This window comes from Ambystoma mexicanum, chromosome 2p (assembly GCF_040938575.1).
Source record: "Ambystoma mexicanum isolate Mex_15411 chromosome 2p, UKY_AmexF1_1, whole genome shotgun sequence".
Classification (NCBI taxonomy): Eukaryota; Metazoa; Chordata; class Amphibia; order Caudata; family Ambystomatidae; genus Ambystoma; species Ambystoma mexicanum.
Genome location: NC_090923.1, coordinates 346,056,531 through 346,079,792, shown reverse-complemented (window position 1 = coordinate 346,079,792; position 23,262 = coordinate 346,056,531). Strand labels below are relative to the sequence as shown.

The following is a 23,262-nucleotide window of genomic DNA, read 5'->3' as shown; positions in this document are numbered from 1 at the left end:
CCGCTCTGAGGCCTTCGGTCACAGCTCTCCGGTGGGGGGCAGACTGTCTCAGCATCTAGAAGAATAGCAAGCCGTTACTTCGAATGTTTGGGCTCTGGAGACAATAACCCACGGGTACTGCCTTCCTTTTCTACAGAAACCTCCTGACAATTCACCGAGAGTACACTCTGAGGGTTCCAGATCTGCTCCTTGTGCAGGAAATATTAACCCTGCTAGAGAAGTGCTATAGAATCTGTGCCTGTGCGTAGAGGTGCAAGGTATGGTACTGCCCTTATATTTTGATTCCCAAAAAGGACTGGGGACTGAGACCCATCTTGGACTTGAGATACTTGAATAAGTTCCTCAGGAAGGATGCATTCAAGGTGGTCACTCTTTCTCAGATCCTTCAGGCCCTCCAACTTCAGGATTGGCTGGTGTCATGAAATGCCCGAGGTTTGCCGTTGACAGCTTGCACTATCAGTTTCAAGTCCTGCCATTCGGATTGAACTCCGCCCGATGGTATTCACCAAACTGATGGTGGTAGTGGCAGCGCATCTCAGGAGAGGGGAGATGGACGTCTACCCCTACCTGGATGATTAGCTGATCAGGCATGTTTTCCGGAACAAGCCTTGCCTCATCTCAACATTACCTGTCACTCTATTCACGAACTCGTCTTCTCCCTCAATTTCACATGACACCTTCCCAACAGCTCCAGTACATCGGGCTGTCTTGGACGCGTCCTTGGGGGAAGTGCTTGCCACCCAAGTTGAGCGCTCTGGAACATTCTCCAGATGGTAAACATATTTCAGAATGTCCAGACTCTTCCGGCCTTTGAATTCTTAAGGTTGCTCTGCCTCATGGCATCCTGCATCTTTCTGGTGCCAGGGGCCCGTCTGAGAATTGGGTCCCTTCAATGGGCGCTTGGGACTCAATGGTCCCAATTATCAGGCAAGATGTCAGATCGCCTTCAGGTTCCGGCCAGGGTCTCCCAGGATCTTCTGTGGTGGGCCTGCGAGGAAAACCTCATGAAGGGAGAACCTTTTTGGCAACCATGGCCGGAGGTCACTGTAGTGACGGGACGCTTCGCTCACAGTGTAGGGAGCTCATGCCAACGATTTGACCATCAGAGGTTGTTGGTCTCATTAGTCCAAACTACACATCAATCTTTTGGAGCTGAGAGCAATCAGGCTAGCACTGAAGTCTTTCCTGCCGTCTGTACGGGGGATGCATGTCCTGTTAATGACGGACAACATGGTGGCCATGCATTACATCAACAAGAGAGGTGGTGTGGGGTGGGGGTCACTGCCTCTGTGCAGAGGCGATGCAGCTCTGGTTCTGGGCAATTCAAGAAGGTATCGCCCTAGTGGCAGTTCATCTGGCTGGAGAGGAGAACACGGCGGCAGACGCTCTGAGCAGGCAGAGTGCAGTCTCCCACGAGTGGGAAATGGCTCAGGAATGCCTTCAAGAGATCTTCGCCCTTTGGGGAACTCCTCGTTGATCTGTTTGCGACTGGTGCCAACTGTAAGTGCGAGCAGTACTGCTCAAGGGAATTTCCTCCAAGAGGTGCTCTAGAAGACGCGTTTGTGGTGGATTGGGAATTCTTACTACTGTACGCGTTTCCTCCAGTCCGGTCATTCCTCAAGTTATCAGAAGGTTAAGATGGTTCGGGTCCTGCATGATCCTAGTGGCTCCGGATTGGGCCAGGAGATAGTGGTACCTGGATCTTCTGGAAATGTCCATCTGTCCTGATGTGTCTTACCCAAAGAGAGGATCTTCTCTCGCGAGAGGAAGGTTGGGTTCTCCATCCAGAGGTCAAGACGCTCATCCTTCACGGTTGGTTTCTGAAAGGTTGAGATAAAAGGATCGGGACCTCCCGGATGATGTAATGGAGGTGTTGCTTTCGGGCAGGTGGCTGGTGACAAAGTCTCTGTATCGTTGTTGTTGGAATAAGTTCCGCGACTGGTGCAGAGAAAAGAATGTTAATCCTTTTCAGTGTTCAACCCCGGATGTTATATCCTTTTTGCTTTCTTTAGCCCACAATGGTGTTCAGATGGGGACCATTAAAGGTTAACTAGCAGCGCTCTCAATCTTTAAGCGCTTATCCGAGGAATGCTCTTATTTTAAGATTCCTTTTGGTTACTCAATTTCTAAAAGGGCTCACAAATGTGTACCCGCCTTTACTGTTTCAGCTTCCGGTTTGGGACCATAACTTGGTCTTAACATTTCTGATGGGTGCTCCATTTGAACCATTGCACTCATTTCCATTGAGGTTGTTAGCCTTTTAAGACTATTATGTTGGTTGCTCTGACATCTGACACGCAGAGTGAGCGAGTTGCAGACACTTTCTTCCAAGGCACCCTTTAATATATTCCACAAGGACAGGGTTGTGTTGAGTCCGTCCCTCCTTTATCCCTAAGGTAGTTTAGGACTTTCATTTGTGTCCGAAAATTGTGCTACCTGCCTTACCCGGGGGGGGTGAACAAGAACTGGGGCTACGGGCGCTGTGCGTGCTACTTATAACATCCAATGACGTCACCCTCAACGGGAGTCCTTTGATGGACATCGACGCAGGGTGCCCTATAACCTTTCCGAAGCAGCCAAGCTATGGACACTAAATTTCAAAGATGAGTAATACGTTGCAGGAACATCCAGTTGAAAGAATGTTACATGGGGTAAGTATCTTGTTCTTCTCTCTGGATTTAAAAGCCATTTATACAAGCACCTCTTCGGTAGCAACCGTAATATTATGGTTAATATGATTTTAATCGCCATAATAAAGTATTCCTGTTGCGCTGGCAATGGAATTGCAATGCATGAAGCACATATCAATAATGTGGATTTGGCCACTGAAAAAATCTGGGCTTTTAAACTTCAATTACCTTGAGAAACTGCAGTTTAAGGTCTAGTATATCAGTTATACTTAGCTTGCGGATGATGGAAGGGACAACTGCTTCAACCAAGTGCAATTTGAAACTGTTTAGCAGATCTCTGTACTCTACAAGATCAAGCCCTTCCTCCTGCCCCACTTCCAAAAAGTGGTGCAGGCCGTATTGATCTTGGGTATAAGGAGTTGCCATAATCCAGTCTAGACACAACAGCAGAGTCTGTTGGGGTAGGTGAGGTAAGGGAAAATGCATCTAAGCAGCCTGAGGTGGAAGTGACAGGATTTTGTTGCATTATTGATCTGATGGGAGAGAGTTGCGTCTGAGTCCATAGTGCAGCCAATGTTTGACTGTTTTGGAGGGAGGGGTCCATGGGAGTGGTTGCGGGAGAAGGGCAGTATTGCAGCACACCATGAATTCAGTTTTATCGGGGTTTAGAAGGCAGTGTTTTTTGGCCATCCTTCAGTCAATAAGTTTCGAGGTTGGGGCGTGGGTTGGTGCTTGTTTTGGGAATTCTCAGGATAATTTGGGTATCGTCAGCGTAGTTTTAACAGGAGAGGTTGTGCGCGTGGATGATTCCTGGTAGCATGGTCATATGGAGATTAAATAGGAGAGCAGAGAGGCAGGCGCCTTGGGGTACTCCAGTGTTCACAGTACGAGCAGTTGAGACAAAAGTGGTGAGGAAGCGATTTGTTTCCTGTTTCGGAGGAAGGAGGCAATCCATTTAAGTGCTGAACCACGGATTCCTAGGGAGTGGAGGCGGTCAAGGAGGATAGAATGGTTAACTGTGTCAAATGCTGCTGACAGATCAAGGAGAATCAGCGCTGCGCAACCCTCAGTCTGCCGAAGACTTTATGATCATCCCAGATCGAGATCAGTCGTTTCGAGGTATTGGGGTATTGCAGCCCCGCAAGGTCCCAGCATGGCATGTGATGGCTCAAAATGCAGGTCTGAGTCTCACCAGGCTCTGGGTGTTACTCACCTGGTCTCTGAGGAGGCGTTGGGGCACGGTTGCAGCCCTCCTGGGGGTGAGGTCGCTCGAGTCCGACTTCTCCCTCTGCGCTTATGTGGTGACTGGTGGTAATGGGTGATGCTGTGCAGGACTGCTCCTGTTGATTAGTTTTTGCGAGCACTCCGTCCTGCTGCTTCTGGCAGGGGCGCTTGTATGATCTGGACAGAGTTCCTTCACTGGTAACTTGCACATGGTAGTCCATGCCTGCTGCGACTAAGCCACTATACTTCAGGTAAGAGTTCCTGTTTGCCTTTGTCTTTCCTCGTCTGTTTTTGTTTTATTGTAAAGTTTGTTGTCTTGTATTGCTGTCCGTTCCACTTTTGATGTTTGCTCTTTTGCTTTCTTCCCTTGCAGGTGATTTTGCCGGCCTGGCGCTGCAGAGCTCGAAGCGACAGCCGAAGGGAATGGGGAACGAAGCTGCAGAGGTACAGTGTCTGGTAAATTGTTAACTAGGGGGCGCACGGGTTCAAATGCACCGTGGCCCTAGGACGGATTTTCTAACCTTGTCCTTCACAGGGTCCGAGTTTGTGGATGCAGTGCTGCGGCGCCAGGATCAAGATCACTGGATGCCAGGAGATGAGTCTGCAGATGAAGCACCGGTTTCCTGGAGGGGAGTATGCAGGAGAAAGCCTGGTTTCAAAGGTAAACTGGTACAAGCGGCAGTGAGCGTCACGTTGCACACAAGTGCACAGTAACGCAGAGCACAGTCATTAAGGATGGAGCAGATCATATAGCTGAGCTGCTGAAGCCACGCCCACCAGGTTCAGCTTGCCTGCCACACCTGATGAGTCAGCACATGAAGACCAGGTCTTTGAAGCCACACCCGATGAGTCAGCACATGAGGATGTTCTCTGGAATAAAGGCTTTCAGCTCTTGGAAAGTTCTTGTAAAGTAAAAGCACTCCTACACTGAAATAAAGTGTTCCTGCTCACATCTCTATATGAGCCTGGGGCCAAAGCCGCCAGGACTGAGCCGAACCAGGGCCCCTGTGTTTATAGGTCCCAAAGGGACAGAAGTGAGTCAAGTGACCCATTGCTCCCATCACTAGATGGTGTCGCTTTTGTGTTCTGGGGCATGTGGCCATGACCCTGGGTTGTCGTTTCGGAGTCCTCGGGTCGAATGGAAGGAAGTGCTACAGCAGGCTCTCCGGTCGCTTGAAATCATCTGCTGCGTTTCCTTGATCCTCTTCGGTTTTGGTTCCAGTGGTTGACTTTGTCTTCAGCTTCCAGGTTCGGAGTATTTAACAGGAACTACAGCACAGCCTCTGCATTTTTTCCCTGCATTCTACAGTAAGGGGCGGCGTGGTTGTCCAATCAAGACAGCTAGCCTCCCACTGGGATGTGTCCCCATTCAGGCAAGGGGGAAGACAAAGGGCTGTGGAGTTTTGGACTCCTCCCTCGCTTCCTGCCTTCACAGACTGACTGGAGCCTGAGCGGGGGAGTCCAGGGTACTCCCACCAAAGATAAAAATCACACTAAGGAAGGACAAGAAACACTAAAATGGCAAAAACAAGACAGGGGCCAGTTTGGTAAAATGAGCACCCTTGGGTGCCTTTACTGCAGCTGTAAACAGTCTGCGGTAAAGGGGCAACAAATTAGTAAAAGGTATCACTGCCACCAGCCCTTGAAGGTACGCTTCTCCCTGTAACAGAATTGTTGCAATGCATCCCCTTTCACACTAAAACTGTATCTCCCCAGCACTCCACATAAGGTGGGGTGTGCTGGTTTCACCAAATAAAATGTAAATGGGATACAAAGATCCTTTCTACCCTTGGGTACTGTAGTTATCTCAAGATTAGCCTGAGAATGTTAAAAGCTCCTAGGGCAACCCAGCAACAAGTTGTCATAGGATTACTTTTAAAAGACACTGGAGTCTACAAAATGACACCCATGAAGAGTAAAAGATTCTGAGTGTGGAAAAAGGTTCCCTCTCACAGGGGTATAAGGAAAATGAATCCACCAGTAAAACAAAGTTCTGGCGTTGTCAGGAAGATATACCATTACTATGAAAATCTTACCGAACAGTAACTGTATACTTTTGAATATTTCTATCAGATGGAATTAAAGGTATGCGTGGTATAAGAACAGTATCTAGGTTCCACCGATACACGGGTGTTGGCCATGATTGTATGCAGTACCCTTAGGGTGCACTACAAAAACCCTGACCACCTAGCAATAGCACCAACCTTTCGTAATTACACACACAGGTTGATGGTGTGGACGAGTAGCCAGGCTTATCTCAAGAGGCATTTATGTGAGCTGTAGGGGAGTTAGAGAGTCAGTGACAGGTATTCAAGCAAACACTTATACACAGGGTTTCTTGATAATACAATTATTAATGTATTTACCAGTCAGTTAATGTAAGCTTTCTTCAGAAGGGACACTAAAACACCACATAAATATACTTAAAAACTGTACTCTTTTGTTAAGAATCAGTGAATACCCATTTGGAATGGCATACAGCAGAGACCTACACCCACAGGTGACTTCACTTGCTAGGGTGCTGTTGACATTGATGTATTACTGTTGGCATTCAGAATTAGTTAAGAGCAAGTCAAAAGGGAAAGATTATTAGAGCAACCAAGATCCCACAATCATTTCCTAAGCAGGCAAATACTTCCAGATGCCCTAATAAGAGTCATTCAGTTAAATCGGGCTAAGCCAAAGTCAATAGGCAAGAGTCTTTATGGGCTGAAGCACTTCTTTGAAGGTAAGTAGAAAAGTCTTTACACAATATTTCAGAAGTCTTTGAAGAAAAAGATGAATAGATGTAGGACCACAAGCTGTTAGACTTGTGAGTAGTAGAAGATGCAAGCAACTCTACAGCAAGAGGTAAGTTCTCTTAGACTTCGTACAGTACATTTAAAATGAAGAAAAGCTGCAGCAGATGACTCCTGTTCCTGTTCAGCTCTGCAGGTCTTGCTGTTCCTGGGCCTCAGTCGTGGGGACAAGAGGGAGGACGCAGGGGGACTCCTGCAATGCACTGCGACGGACAAAACTTGCAACCGGCAAACTTAACTTTCAGTGACTGTTCGGTGTTCAGCTCCTCGCGTCTACTGCAAATAGCAACACTGCGGTTCATGGCTGTCGAGGTGGACTTTCCTTGCTTCTGGGATCCCACACTCTGTTTGGGCTCAGGCTCCGTCAGTCCTGCTTCCTAGGAGTCCAGAGGATCTTCCTGGAGCTCTTGGCCAACTTAAAAGCAATGCACACAAACTGGTGTTCCTCTACCTGGCTCTACGCTTTCCAGCAGCAACTCTGTGTAAATTCAACCAGCTCCTCGAATGATGTCCAGGTGGCTAACTTTGGAGTTGATTGGTCACACCAACTCAAGGGGAGAAGTCGTCCTTGCAGGGGCTTCTCCGTCGATGCAAACTTGGCGTTTCAGCACACAGCAGGGCTTCACTGGGCAAACCAACGGTCCAGGAGTTGAAGCAGGCGTCCTCTTCAAGTAGTTCTTCGGTTCCTTCGTCCAGTGGTCGACTCTGCCTTCCAAGCCAAAAGACTCTCCTTTTATACAGTTCTCTCCCTTTCATTCCAGCCTAGCTGTCCGTCACCTAGCAGGGTGGTTGTCCTTGCCGGACAGTCAGCCGGCCAATCATCACAGAATGCATTTGTCTCCTAGGAGACGAAGCACAGGGAGTTTCGGGCACCTCCCTCACTTCCTGCATACCCCAGACACCCTGGAACCAGAGGCAGGCTTCACTCGTTAATCCTGCCAAAGGCACAATGAACAAAGGGACCAAACCTAGTTTAGGCGCACAGAGTAAATCTCAAGAAGGACATTTTCACAAATAAATGGTGAAAAAAGACGTCTGTGACAATTTTGACAGAAATGGCACCTTTGGGTGCTTTACTGCAGCTGCGAACGCAGCCCACAGTAAATGCACACCATGGTAGTAAATACGAAACCACTGGCACCAGCAATTCTGTAAGGAAAGGGTAACATAAAAATGTTACATGAGAAGCTAGATAAAAGGGATGCTAGATAACCCCTCCAGCACCCTATTGTAAGATAGTGTGTGCTGGGTCTAGAAAATTAAAAATGTAAGTAAAGTCAATTTCACTTTACTGCTCTGTGAAACAGTTTATCCCAGAGAAGGTATTTAAACCTTGCGGAAATCTAAGCGACTCACTGTGTAACTGCACTAAAGGTGCTGTGTGCCACAATGTAAAATATGGTACCTATGGAGTTTGTCAGACTCCACAACCAAAACAAGAGTTAAAAAATCACATTAAAATACGCAAGAGTGGGGAAAAGGGTCTTGCTCTCCAGGTTAAAAAAATCAAGTACTCAAAATCCAGCAAAGTTGCTGGGGTTCTCGAAGGTAGAAGGAATTGGCACATTTCTGAGAATTCATCCAGACCAGGGTTTTTGACCTGCCCTTTGATGTAGACAATCTTTTCGGAAAGGCTGTAGATAAGTCTCTACAGGCCATCAAGGTGGACACTGACGGCACGTGCCCTGGGCACGCTACAGCAGTACCCCTTTCGATCCACAGGGTACAAGTCTCCCCATTCTACCAAGCGTTAGGCGGGAGCTGCTCGTCTTTGTACCGCCAACCCTCCTGCACCTCGGCCCAGGAGACCAACGGGCCGTTCCAAGGCTTTCGGAGGACGTCGTCGCAGGGGACACCAAGGTGGCCCCTCGACATCCAAACAAGAATGAACTGGCCGTGATGTCGGGCCCCCACCCATACGCCCCGGTGGAAGGCTGGCTGGCCAACTGCACCAGCGTGTGGAAGACCATCTCCACCGGCCGTTGGGTGCTGGACGCTCTCGCCCATGGACACACCCTGGAGCTCCAACGGAAGTCTCCCCAAATACCACTGGTGGCCCGGCAGTAAAACCACGTCCCTCAGATGCTGCTGGAGGTTTGGGCCATGCTAAAGGGCGATAAAGCTCGTCCCAAAGCAACTCCAGGGCTCGAGTGTACTCAAGGTACTTCCTCGTGAGAAAGAAGACTGGGGGCTGGAGGCTCCTACTCGACCTCCAATGGCTAAACAAAAACATCAAGTCCCAGAAGTTCTGAATGGTCACACTTCAACACGTGCTCGGACAGATAGAAGAGGGAGACTTTCTGTCGTGGTTGGACCTGGAAGATGCTTACTTCCACATCCCAATTCACAACGGACACTGCAAGTTTCTGCGCTTCGTCAGTCAGGGGAAGCATTACCAATTCAAGGCCCTTCCCTTTGGATTGACGTCGGCGCCCAGAATCTTCAAGTGCCTGGTGCCGGTAGCGGCCCATCTGCGACTGCAAGGGATCCACGTCTACCCCTACTTGGATGACTGGCTCAAGGAGCATCGCCATCGACCACACGGTGAGGACCGTCGGCCTACTGACGGATCTGGGGTTCTCTGTGAATTATGCAAAGTCTTGCTTGACTCCATCGCAGGACGCGCTGTTCCTGGGATCCCGGCACAACACTTGTCATGTCTGGCGTCACTGTCTGAGGAAAGAGTGGTGGCCATCCTGTGCAAGGTGCAGCGGCTGCTCCCTCTGAATATCGCCACAGTGAGGGCCTTCAAGTCTCTGCTCAGCATGACATGCATTAATCTCATCTGACTCCGCAGGCTATGGGTGCGGCCACTGCAGGAGTTCCTCGACACCCGTTAGATTCATGTGTCCAGATGCTTCCAGGTCAAGATCGCCCTCGACGAGGGGTTCCGGCGGGCGATGGTGGTGTGACGTGCGCTCTAATCTGATTGGAGGTGCTGATTTCCAGGTCCCACCACATCAGGAGACGGTAATGACGGATGTTTCCCTGAAGGGGTGGGGAGCCCACACCGGAAGTCTTCACGCCAGAGGCCTGTGGCTGCGGGAGGAAAAGACGTTGCACACTTCCATTTGTGGCTGATCTCCCGGACCGCCCCCCCCCCGATAGGTGCTTAGGCCCTGCTTTGCGAGGTCTAGCGACCCGCGTCTGCCTTCGAGCCCCACTTCCATCCGTGGCTGCTCTGAAGGTAATCTTGCTGTTTTTGCCCTAACTGTATTGAAAAGTAAAGAATTGTGAGCCTCCAACCCCCTTTCCTCGCTGCCCGCTCCCTCCCCGCACCCGCTTCCTGGTTCACCCGCCTCCCGGACTGGCCCCCCCCTCTCCGATTGGTGCTTAGGCCCTGCTTCGTGAGGTCTAGCGACCCGTGTTTGCCTTTGAGCCCCACTTCCATCCGTGGCTGCTCTGAAGGTAATCTTGCTGTTTTTGCCCTAACTGTATTGAAAAGTAAAGAATTGTGAGCCTCCAGGCCCCTAAACCCCTTTCCTCGCTGCCCGCTCCCTCCCCGCTTCCTGGTTCACCGCCATCCCGGACCGCCCCCCTCCAATCTGATTGGTCCTGTCAAGAAGATCCCTGCTCATTGCCAGTCCACCCAGGGCAGCCCTCAGCCCGGCAGCCCATCGGCTAAGGACTCGAGGCAAAGGACGGCTCCTGATCGTATCTGCAGGTACCCGCAGTAGAAGCAAGAAGCAGGCAATAAGTAAGTGTGGCAAGGGCTGGGACAGAAGTAATTACTTCTCGCCATACTACCCTACCACTTAACCCCAGAAACTAAACCATTGTAAAATCTTCATACTGTGTTAGCATTACATTTAGAAGTTCGCATTTACAAACATGTCTGTGGTATAGTTGCATTCATAAAACGTGAAATTAACCGTTGAATTTAGAAGTGTGCCTAATATCCTCTCTATGCAGAATTGAACTTACAAGGTGCCTAGTAGCGTCCCCTGGTTGAATTTAGAAGTGTGCATAATATCCTCTCTGTGCAAAGTTGAATTTAGAAGGTGTCTAGTAGCGTCCCCTGGTTGCCTTTAGAAGTGTGACTAATATCCTCTGTGCAAAGCTGAAGCGTGCCTAATATCCTCTGTGCAAAGTTGACCTTAGAAATGTGCCTAATAGTGTGCTCTGGTTGAATTTAGAAGTGTGCCTAATAACGTGCCCTGGTTGACTTTAGTAGTGTGCCTAATATCTGTGTATATATAGTGTCTGGCTTCCTCTCCTGCAAACTCGACTTTTGAAGTGTGCCTATTATAGTCTCTCTGCAAAGCTGAATTTAGAAGTGTGCCGAATATCCTCTCTTGCAAACTTGAATTTGGTGCCTAATAGTGTGCCCTGGTTGAATTTAAATAACGTGCCTTGGTTGACTTTAATAGTGTGCCGAATATCCTCCCTGTCCAAAGTTGAATTTAAAAGGGTGCCTAATATCCTCTGTGCAAACTTGAATCGGTCGGCTAACGCCAACTCTGTGTCCCTAATATACATAATTCCGTACCTTGCTTCATCTTAGTTGTGTGCCCATCTCGGTGCAAAGCTGTCTTTAGAAGTGTATATAACATTACTTTGGCATAGCGGAATTACAGTGTCCCTAAGAGCGTCACTGTACGAAAGTCTTGGAAGTCTGTTATATAGCGTATGTGTGTCATAACTGCACCTAGAATGTCTCCCTATAGCTTATCCATGGCATAAGTACAATAATAAACTCTGCCTGTCATATAGCATAGCTGTGTTATAATTGCATTTGTAAACTGGATTTAGAAAAGTTAGTCTAGTGCAATAGCCTAATTTGTAGCTAAATTTACAAAGTCTGCGCCATAGCTTATCTATGTCATAACTGCAATCAAAACTCTGCCCTATAGCATATCGGTGTCAAATTGCACTTGGAAACTGGATTTAGAAAATTTAGCCTATAGCATATTTATATCATCATTGCTTTTAGAAGTCCTCCTAAATTCCACTTATAAGAAGTACCTAAAAAACAAGATCTGTGGTGTTACACTCGGAACTTTGCCTAATAGCATACCTGTATCCCAGCTTCACAATTAGTACATTAAAACTTAGTATACGTGAATAATTTCACTCTGCGTAGCATCTCACCCAGTGGTAGCACTCTTACTAACCCTGAGTGCACCCATTCCACAAAGGTCTACCGGAAACTACCACCGTGCACACCCCCCCCCCTTTCTGCCAACCCTACCTCCTGTCACCCCTCCCCAAATCAGCCCACCCTCCACCCCATCCCCTTACCAAACACCAAGCCAGAGGTGCACGATGGCGTGCCAACCACCCTAAAACCACTACTCTTACAAACCCCACCGATCAGCCTACCGTGATCATACATGCTCCCCTCACAAGCCTCCCAAGTACACCCCGCCCAGCAATCATGCACCCCGCGTTTCTCCTATCAACTCACACCTCCATCCCGCCGTGACCACACTCCTTCCCCTCCCTGAAAACTGCACGCCTAGCCCTAGCAAGAATGGAAGCCTCATCCCTCTCGCACACACCAATCGCAACAAAGACACTAAAGAGGAAACTTACCTGGTCCCCCTCAATCTCTCAGCACTCATCGCCTCCCCTGACTCGACCCACCACCTCACCCCCCCCTTCACCACCCTCACCCTGCTTGAAACCCCTCTCCCCCGATTTCTCACCAACCACTGCTGAAACTCCTAACCCAACACAGCCCACCTTCAAATCCACTGGACCAAACCGCAACATCCCAACACACACGTCCATCCACTCCCACCCAAAACCCACCAACTTCGCTGCCTGCCCACTCTTCCCATCGACCCTCAACCACCCCACCCGCTCTCCTGTCTCCACCCTCCCCCCCCCTTTCACCCATCTCTGCAGCTCCGACATCAACCTCTTCTACTGAAGTGAACTGCACCCTATTTAATGCCCGATCCGTAGCAAAAAACAGACACAGCATCTTTGACCTCCTCGCCTCTGACAAACCAGACCTGGTCTTCATCACCGAAACCTGGTTCTCTTGACGACTTCGCCCCTATCCCCCCACCCCCCGACTACTCCCTCATCCCATTGAACCATCCTTCTACAGGACTACAGGAGGAGGAATAGCATTCGCCTTCAAATCTCACTTCCATGCCTAAAATCATCATCAACAACCAACCTTCCATCCCTTCCTGCGAATCACTCCTTGTTAAACTATCACTTTCCCCTTCGTTCTCCCACAGCTTCCTAATAATCTACAGACCCCCTGGCTATGACAGACCATTCTCAAACAACCTCTGCGACTATTGCCACACTCCAACTAAACCATCCCAACCTCGCCCTTCTGGGAGATTGCAACATATGGCTCGACATTTCACCAACCCTATGACACTCTCTAGTTGACGGCCTAGACACAATTAACCTCCAACCCCACATAAACGGCCCAACCCACCATAAAGGACACTCTTGATGCCATCTTCAGCTCCCACAACTGGATACATTTAACCCCCCCCCCCCCTATCATCTTGTCCGATCATTTCATTGTTTCTTTCACCATTCGCTCTCCCAACCCGCCTCCCGTACCTGAATCTCTGACTAGACTCAAATGCTGGAAGAAACTAATAATCCTTCCTGACCTAGCCGACGCACTCCTCCAGTCTCCCCCGCCTACCTGCTTACTCAATCAACTAACCCCCGGCGCCTTTGACTCTTGGCTCAACACCTCTAACGCGACTCACACCCACTTAACCATCAGCCCGCCGTGGCCGCTTTCCTAGATGGTTCACACTTGAAGACCAGTAAACAACTTTACAAATGCCTAGAATGCAAATGGCGGAAAGATAAAACTCTGCTGAGCAGATCCACCTTAGCCCGGCACCTCCATCAGTACAAGGCCGCAATCCGAAAAGCAAAAAAAGCCCATTACAACTTCCCGAATCCTAAACTGTAAAAACCCAGCAAAGAACTTCACAAAATAATCACCGAATTCACCAAACCATCATGCACCACCACCGCGCTGACCCTCTCAATCGCTGTGCGACTCTCTCCACTTTTACACCACAGCTCTCGAAAGAACGAATGCTCTAACCAACAAACTCGCTCTCCTATACCCACCAGGCAACCCACTGTCCATATCAGCTGACCAATTTCCCCTCTGCCCGCAAACCATCTGGCTCCCTGCTGAACCCTTGACCGGCCACAACCCTTAAAGAAATGTCTGCATCTACCTGCGCAGGAGAACACTCAAGGACCATCATAAATGACTCTCTTTTCTCAGGAATTTTTCCAGACACATTCAAAACAGTTCACGTCAAACCTCTATTAAAAACCTTCCCTCAATCCTCTCGAGCCCAAAAACTACCGCCCCATCTCAAACACAAGGTTCCTTGCCAAACTCATCGACCAAACCACCTATGCCCAACTAAATGCGTTTGTCAAAGCCAACAATCTCCTAGACCCTGCTCAGTCAGGTTTCAGAGCCCGACACGGAACTGAAACCACCCTAACCTCAATCTCGGACGACCTTAAAAACACTGCAGACTCTGCGGGATGCGCCGCATTAATCCTTCTTGACTTATCCGCCGCCTTTGACAAAATTAATCACTCAATCCTCCTTGACCGCCTCCACTCTCTAGGAATTCGTGGAACCGCTCTCAAATGGATAGCATCCTTCCTCAAAAATAGGAACCAAATAACCCTACTTTCCACCTATTCCTCAAGCCCGACCAGTCGACGGGGGAGTTCCACAAGGAGTATGCCTATCGGCCCTCCAGTTCAATCTCTACATGGCCACCCATCCACAAATAATTCATTCGCACAACATCCTGTGCTACAACTACGCTGATGACCCTCGGCTAATTCTAAAACTCCAGAACTCAAAACTAAACTGTCGACCTGCCTGCTCGACATAGGGCTCTGGATGACCACAAACCACCTCTTGCTAAACCCCTCCAAAACCAAAATCATGATATGTGGCAACACTGAACTTCTTCCACACTCACTATCCTTACAATCTGCCATGGACAACTCACCGACCCCCTCTAATTCAGTAAAAAACCTTGGATGCACCCTAGACTCTGACCTAACTCTCTCGCGCCAAGTTAACGTCTCAAAGTCCTGCCACTACCACCTTAAAACCCTTGGGCGCATTTTTCCATACCTCTCCTTTCCCAACAGACTCTCTGCGGTCCAATCAATCGTTATATCAAGACTGGACTACGCTAACCCCCTCTACCTCGGAGTCCACGCATACCTACTGACTAAACTACAAAGAGCTCAAAACGTTGCAGCCAAGCTACTACTAGCGCTTGGCCCGAGAGACCACATCTCCCCAGCCCTCAAAACTCTGCACTGGCTTCTGGTTGCCCGAAGGGTGACTTTCAAAACATTATGCATTTCTCACCGAGCCCTGTATAAAACCGGACCTCAATATCTCCAAGACAAACTAAAACCCTGTCACCCTGCACATACTAAAGATCAAGCTCAGCCGGCCTCCTAGTCATACCAAAAACACTCAGATTAGGCGGAACATCATTCTCAGCCTTGGCCCCCACGCTGTGGAACACACTCCCACCCCACATCCGACTTACTGAAGACCACCTGTCTTTCTGCAAATTGAAAACTTGGCTCTTCCCCCTAAAACCGACCGCAAACTCAAATCGAACTCAAACTGTGAAACAGCATCTCAATGACTTTTCCAAATGCTAGATCATAAATAGCAATGCAGCATCATGATCAGAGCGAGAAATCGAATCAAATAAAGGATCAAACCTGTGTAGTAGATAAAAAGAATAAGCTGTACAAGAACAGTAAAGTGGCTGAAATTGATGAAATGGACAAAATAAATGTAATGAACAAGAGGATCATTGTAAGACGTGAGGAATAAAGTGGATAACAACAAGTCAACTAACCCAAACTACTATATCTTAAACAATAAAACAAACAACAATACAACATCAAGATCCAAGCGAGAAATAGAAAATTATTAACCTCTATGGTAAACTAAAAAAGGACAAACAGAATAAAATGAGTAAAGTAGATCTAAGCACTGAAGTGGATAAAAAGAATGAATTGTACGAAAAGCAGTTAAGTGTTGGAAATTCGAAAGGAATAAAGTGAAGAAGATAGAAAGATGAATACCGAAGACGGATGAGTGCACAGACGGATGCCGTGGTCTGAATTAGTTGCATGGTATAAATGAAAAATACAGAATAGACGATTCAGGTACAAGAGATGGGTGTAGTGCATGGGGCAGATGGAGAACACAGAACGTATCGAGTGGGTGCGACAACCGATAATGCATGATGAATAAACTAAGTGAGTGGAACGGAGGAAGTCGGTAGCATGGTTGATGCGTGTAGAGCAGTTGAGTGCGTTGAGCTACTAATAGAGTAGAGTGGATGTAGGGTGTTGAGCAGATACTTGGTGTGGTGGTGTTGATCCAATGTAGGGTGTTGAAAGTATGTAGGGTATGGTGCCGATGCAGCGTGGTGTAGAGTGCGGAGCAGATGTAGAATGCGGTGTGAGCAGCGGGTGTCGATGGCGGAGCAAACGGGTGAAGTGTGTAGATGGAACGGGTGAAGTGTTTGGAGGAAACGGGTGAAATGTGTTGGAAGAAATGGGTATAGTAAAGGTAGGAACGGAGGATGGATCTGGAAGAACGGGTGATGTATATGGACGCGACGGATAAAGTATGAGGAAGGAATGGGTGAAGTATGTGGGCAAAAGGGGTCAAATTTATTGAATGGAACGACTAAATGTGGATGGAACGGGTGAAATCGATGGATAAAAGGAAAATGTGGTTGGAACAAAGGAAGTATGAGTCTGGAACGGGTGAAGTATGTGAGGAACGGATGAACTGGGTGGAACGGACGAACTTGATTGGGTGAAATATTGTGGACGGAAAGAGTGTAGTATATAGATGGAACGGATAAAGTATGTGGATGGAACGGGAGAAATATTTGTAGACAAAACGGGTGAAGTATGTGGATGGAACAGACTGAGCCCATGGAACGGATGGAGTAAATGGAACAATTGGAATGGGCGCGATCTCAACCACCTAAAATAAACCACCATATCACACCCCACGCCTCAAATAGAACACAGCGATACTATGACACCATTTGGTATAACTGTTCTTATATCATCACTTGTCCCATACCGCCCATCACCCTAAACTAAACACTGCTGGTTACACACCCTCCAGCCTAGGCTTTCTCCTTGGGCCTAACGCACCCAGAATCGGTCTGGATAACAACCAGCCAGAACAAACGCATACGCTTGATTACTCAACCACCACACCTACCGCAATGAAGCAGCTATCACTTGAATGCCACACCAGCTGCACACATATACAGTTCTCACACGCACCTTTTGACTCTCTCTATTCTCTCTACTGACTTGAACTTCGGTTCCCGAGGGCGTTTGACCTACCAGCGCCTTGAGACCATACCAATGGTACATAAGGCGCTATGTAAATGCAAAGTAACATAACATAACATCAAAGTTCTGGAGCTACGTGCAGTGTTTTAGGCCCTCAAATCGTCCTGCCGTCCCTCAAGGGCAAGGTGGTGCAGGTCTTCAGACAATACCACCACAATGTTTTACATCAGAAAGCAGGGGGGCACCAGGTCCCCAGCGCTCTCCAAAGACGCGCAGGACTTGTTGCATTGGGCCATCGCTCAGGAGATGTTCCTCATCCTGTTTCATCTGGCAGGAGTCAAGAACACGGTCGCTGACTCTCTGAGCAGGGAACTTCGCTCATGCCACGAGTGGGAGCTTCGGCAGGACCTAGTGGAGAACCTGTTCCGCAAAAATCCCCATATCGACTTGTTTGTGACAGTGACGAACACCAAGTGCCAAAGGTTTGCCAGCATGGGGGACTCATTCTCGTTCCCTTGGGAAGGCCTCTTTCTGGATGCGTTGCTGTTACTTCGAGTCGTCAATCTTCTCAAATAGTGTCAGTGCCAGAAGATCCTCGGCGTGGCCGAGGCAGATCTGGTAACCGGACCGTCTCGGCATGTCGGCGGCACCACCAGTCAGGCTGCCAGTGGTCGTGGATCTTCTAGCCAGGGAAGGAGGCGCAATTCTTCACCACGATGCAAGGTCTCTGAACCTGAAGGCCTGGCTCCTGCAGCGCTAACATTTGGTGTCTTCGATCTCCCGGCGGACTGCAAGGAAGTTCTCGCCAAGGCTAGAGCATAGTCTACTTTGAAATGCTACAGGCTCAAGTGGAAGAGATTTGCTATTTGGTGCCCTTCCCAGAAGATCGACCCTCTGAGGGTAAAGGCCCCTCAGGTCCTTCCATATTTGCTGTTGGCCAAATCGGGGCTGGCCCACACCTCCAAGGATCATTTGGCGGCTATCTCCTGCTACACCAGATCCCCAGGATGACCATCCTTGTGGTCGCGCTGATTGGTCAAGGAATTTGTCAAGGGACTATTCTGCTTGTTCCCGCTGGTGAAGGCTCCGGCGTGGGTGCTCAATGTGGTGCTTACTAGGCTCATGGGACCTCCGTTCGAGCCTCTGCATTCTGCATCACTCATGTTTTTGTCGTGGAAGACCGCTTTTCTCGTGGCCATCACCTCTGCATGACAAGTGGGAGAGATCCAGGCCCTCTCCTGTAAACCACCTTACTTGACTTTCCACGAGACGAGGGTGGTGCTGCAGACGCACCCCTCCATGCCAAAGGTGCCGTCGGATTTTCATCTAAACAAGCCCTTGGTGTTACCTGTATTTTTTCCCAACGCTTTCGTCGCTGGCTGAAAGGACTTTGCACTTGCTGGATGTGGCTAGAGCGCTGAAGTTTTATGTGGCCCGCACAAGAGTTTCCAGAAAACCTCTTAGCTCTTTGTGAACTTTGGTCCTGTGTACCATGGAAGGCCCTGTCCAAGGATTCCATTTCCAGGTGACTCTCCGGCTGTATCACCCACTGTCACCGGTTGGCAAACACTGCCTGGCCACCCGAGAGCCCATTCTACCAGAGCGATCGCTGCTACAGCGGCATTCCCGTCTGGTGTGCCCTTGCTGGACATCTGCAGGGCTGCGACGTGGAGGTTGAAGCATACCTTCACGAAGTTCTACTGCGTTGGCAGGGATTCCAGGGAGGAGTCCAGAGTCAGCCAAGCAGTGCTTCGCAACCCATTCGCTTGAAGTTGAGCCTGGTGAGGAGGTGAGAGATGCTTATGTTGAGCCTTGCCACTTCCTGTGGTTGTGCATGTGTGTACTGCTATGTTTTCTTTATTCATGAGCATGTGAATCTATGCCAGACCCCATGCCGGCGAAGGAACAAGTTACTTACCTGTAACTGGTCTCCAGCATGGGTCTGGCATGGATTCACATGCAAACATTCCAATCTACCCCTCTGTGGCTTTTATTTTGGTCCTACTGCCACTTTATGTGCTACCAAAACAGATGATGGCTGCCAGAGGGGCTTAGGTAGAGGGCAGTTATTGGCTACGGGCAGTAGGACCCAGAGCTCAGTGATTGTTAGGAGAAAGACGTTCAGAAATGAAACTGATTTTTTTTTTTCTTTACCGAGGATTCCCAGCCTGACGACTGGGAATATTCATGAGCATCGATGCCAGACCCATGCTGGAGAACAGTTACAAGTAAGTTACTTGTTCCTTCCCTATGCCAGGGTTGGCTCTCGACTTTGGACTTTTGGACTACCATTTCCATGATCACCATTCACTATGTTGGCTAGGGATAGTTGTAGTCAAGAACATGTGGAGAACCAAATGTTGCAAAGCCCTTCCCTATGTGGTAGTGGTCAAAATCGTGACACAGTGCTATGTCTCCACTACTGATCCAGATTATCCTGTACGTTTTTTGGTCTTATTTCTAAAATGTCTGATGCAATCCAGTTTGTTTTTTATTTACTCCCCTTGACATTGATGGTTTTGAAATCTTCACCGGAGCAAATATGTTATACACCTGAACCTTGGAGAAGAGTTCATTGGGCACTAGAATGCTAAAAATATTATGCACCTCTGTCCATATTGTGTATTCCCACATCAACCAATCCCTGCAAGCGCGATTGTAGTGGTGGGAATGGGAAGACACCAAATTATGACTTTTGCATGATACCTAATCAGTTTGTAAAACCCTTCTCTTGGGAACACAGCAGTTTGTTTCAATACTTTTTCTACCTCTGCCCCACTGCCCCAATGTTAAGTTAGTTAACCTCTCTATGCCCCCTCCCACCAGTCTGCAAACAACCCCGATATCACCACTACTTTACTTAAACCATGGTCTACTGCCCAGATTGCCACCCATTCTTTCATTCACGGTATTGTTAAATTGCTAGTAATGCCTCTTTTTTTTTTTTTAACTCCACTTGTGCAGTTGATTCTACAAGTTGTAACCTTTCAATGTTGCATAACTGTCTGAACTTGTTGTGACTATTAGTTCAATCCTTTACTGGCCATTTGCATTGATCCCTGTTTGTCTTTCAGCCCTCTCAATATGGGCGCTCCTTGTTGCACAGTATAGCTTCCTTTTATACATTGTGATTTCTAAGGGCGACAATGAGCACTGCATGCCAGCTTTCACAAAGCCTTCAGCACGTTTTATTAGTAACTGAGACACTAACCTAACTTGTGGTATACTTATGGCTATAAATCCCCTGGCGCTTACTGTCGGTTTTGTCACCAGCGTCCTCTTTAATTGCCCTTCTGCAAGCTGTTGCCTGTAAATAAAGGCTTCCACTCAGTAGTGTATTGCTCAAGTATTTGAAAAAGTAAGGGACCTTCAAACCCATTTTGCTACGTGTTCATGTCCTTTTTACTTTTTAGGTTTCCAGTTTCAATTGGTTCTATTAATAGGTTTTGTAATTTCTACTTTTGTTTGATTAGCTTCAAGAAGATGAGTTGCGTGATGCAGTACTTCTAGTGTTTGCAAACAAGCAAGATTTGCCAAACGCTATGGCGATCAGTGAAATGACCGACAAGCTATCTCTGCAGGCGATGCGTAGTAAAACTGTGAGTATTCATGTTTCTCTAGACAGAAATCCTTTTTATTTTTGTAAATAATTCTCCACTTTTGTAGGTTGTCCATGTGCAGATTGGTCATGCTTTTCCAGGTAGTTTGTTCAATAGACCTTTAAGAATTATGTTGAATTGACCTTACTGAAATATATTTCATACATTTTTGTTTTTCACAAACATGTAGAATGTTTCCATTGGGGAGTTTGTACAAACTTGCATTACATGTTCTAAATCATTGTAATTTAATAGTAGAGCCATGTTTGTATTTATTGTATTCATTTTTATTTTACTTGTGCACAATATGGATTTAACTTTACTTTTTTGAGAATGATTTGCTAGTTTAACATCAATTCCTGATCAGTTACTTTAGAAGTCCATATCACCAGGTTTTGTATTTTGTTTTTCATACTTAGGTTTGTTTTATTCTCAGGCTTAAAGGTTTCAAGCATAAAATGAGTACGAGTCAGTAATGCATTATTCCCCTATATGCTCTTTTGATCTGTTCCATATTTCTAACTACTCAAGATATGATATATAATACACAGTTATTCATGTTATGTTTAACAGTTTTAGCACAAAAGATAGTTTAGCCATAGATTATTCATCACCATTTGTAAGTTACCCATTTATAATGCTGTCTCAGGAGAGTACCTCGGGGGCAAAGTTCGTGCCTTGGAAGCAAGACTACGCATAGCAACCTAAGTTCGATCCCCAGGTCTGCGCTTAGAATCCTCTGGGTATTAAGCGTGTTAGATAACTTTTATTTACATCAGCTACAGGAGTATATTCTACCAAGGGGTTCTTAATGACATCTGCTTGCTTATGAGTGATGGCACTTCTCAATGAAGTGATGTACATAAGTGACAATGCAAGGTATCAGTCATTGCATCGACAACCAAACCATCAAAATCTTTCCATCGAAATACCATTCCATAGACTGGCCATTTTTTTAAATAAAATTCGATGGATCCATCGAAATGTAATTTTAAGATTAGGTGTTAGATTAGGGTTAGGGTTGTTAGGGCTAGGGTGAGCTTAAAGGTTACATTAGGGTTGGGGCTAGGGTTAGATTAAGGGTTACATTAGGGTTAGGATGGGGGTTAGGGTTAGATTAAGGGTTACGTTTGGGTTGGGGTTACGTTAGGGTTAGATTAAGGCTTACGTTGGGGGGGCGTGGGCGAACCACCCACCCAATATACAAATATACAAAAAGAAATTGAAACGTTAGAAGGAGCTGGCCAGTGCCGAAATGTCAGCACTGGACAGCTCCATTTAAAGTTTGAAAAAAATGCATTGAAATGCTATCTTTTTACATGTAAACGTGCATTTCTATTGAAACTAGTCCATTTATATTTTCGATGGACTGGTTTAGATGGAAAGGCATTTCCATGTTAAAGATAGACTGACGATGCTTTGGCATTAAATGCTTTGTTTTCGATGCTTTGGTGTGTCAACCCTTTTGTTTCTGATGCAATCACTATAAACCGCAATGCAAGTACCAGTGTAAGGGTGCCGTTACAGAAAGTAGGCGGATGATTGAGCAAGAAGTTCTCTTATGTCCGTGTGAATTGTAACATGCACCACTGCCGTTTGCATGGTCTCCAGGCGGATCTGGAAAAAAGAGGCAGAGGTGGGCCATGGTTTAATTCGCATTGGGAAATGAGTCATGTTTTTAGTGATTTTCTGAAGGTCCGGTGATGAAAGGAGGGATATAGAGGTACATAGAGTAGCAATGGAAACCAGTCCCTGGGAGTGTTCCTGTTGGAAAATGTAATAATGGACTTGTATGTGTCTGATCTTTTGACATCAAAAGCAACAATAAATGTCTAGAAAATAACTATTCAGATGAACACACCCGTTAGGACAGCTTTTCTGAAGTCCAACTAAGGGCTTAGTAAAACCATTCAACTGTACCAGTACAAGACTCCACTCTTTAAGGCTATAGTTCATGGTAGCGTAGACAGAGCAGCCAGGCTTATTTTAGGAGGGACAGAGGGCTGTAGAAACAGTACAAATGAAATTGTAATACAAATGGGCAAAGAAACACAAACAGGATGTATTGTAAAATGTATTTAAATACAGGTAGGCCCAGAAAAAAATAGGTGTAACTAAGTACCATCACACAATTATTTTTTTTTTATTGAAAAGAACATTGTGTTAGTTGATGAACTTTTTCAATATAATCTTACATTAACATAAGGTATTATAATACCTTAACACAACCATTACAGCATCAAAGGAACTTCTACAGAAGTAAAATAAGATCAGTAAGAAGCTTTCAGCAATATAAAATACTAATTAAAACACATAATATAAACATCAAATACAGCAATTTAGATTAAAATTCAAATACTATAGCATCAAACACGACTATTTTATCATAGATTCAGTTTCAGAATAAAATGTACAGTTGCAACTCCCAATGAGACAGACGTAGCATTAAAAATCTCTTGCCACAGTTTATCTTTTGTTAACAAAGGTCTTTCTTTAAAATGGCTAAAAAAATAGTTCTTCCTCAGGTCTATCAAACCAATACATTCCAAGATTAAATGAGCACTAGTCTCAGGATGATTCACAAGTTTTACAGAATCTACATTCAGTCGACAGAGCCAGTTCTTTGGCATAAAGTGCCTTTTGGCATTTAGTAGGTAACAAATTTAAGTGAAAACGTAG

The 23,262-nt window shown here is 46.9% G+C and overlaps 1 protein-coding gene across 1 annotated transcript in view; it reads left to right on the top strand.

The window, feature by feature from the left end:
- The window catches only part of ARF4 (ARF GTPase 4), a 144,810-nt gene that overhangs the window by 77,615 nt on the left and 43,933 nt on the right, over window positions 1-23,262 (top strand). Inside the window, exon 5 of the mRNA XM_069643680.1 lies at window positions 20,458-20,583. Coding sequence (XP_069499781.1) covers window positions 20,458-20,583 — 126 coding nt within the window. The remainder of the gene's footprint in view (window positions 1-20,457; window positions 20,584-23,262) is intronic.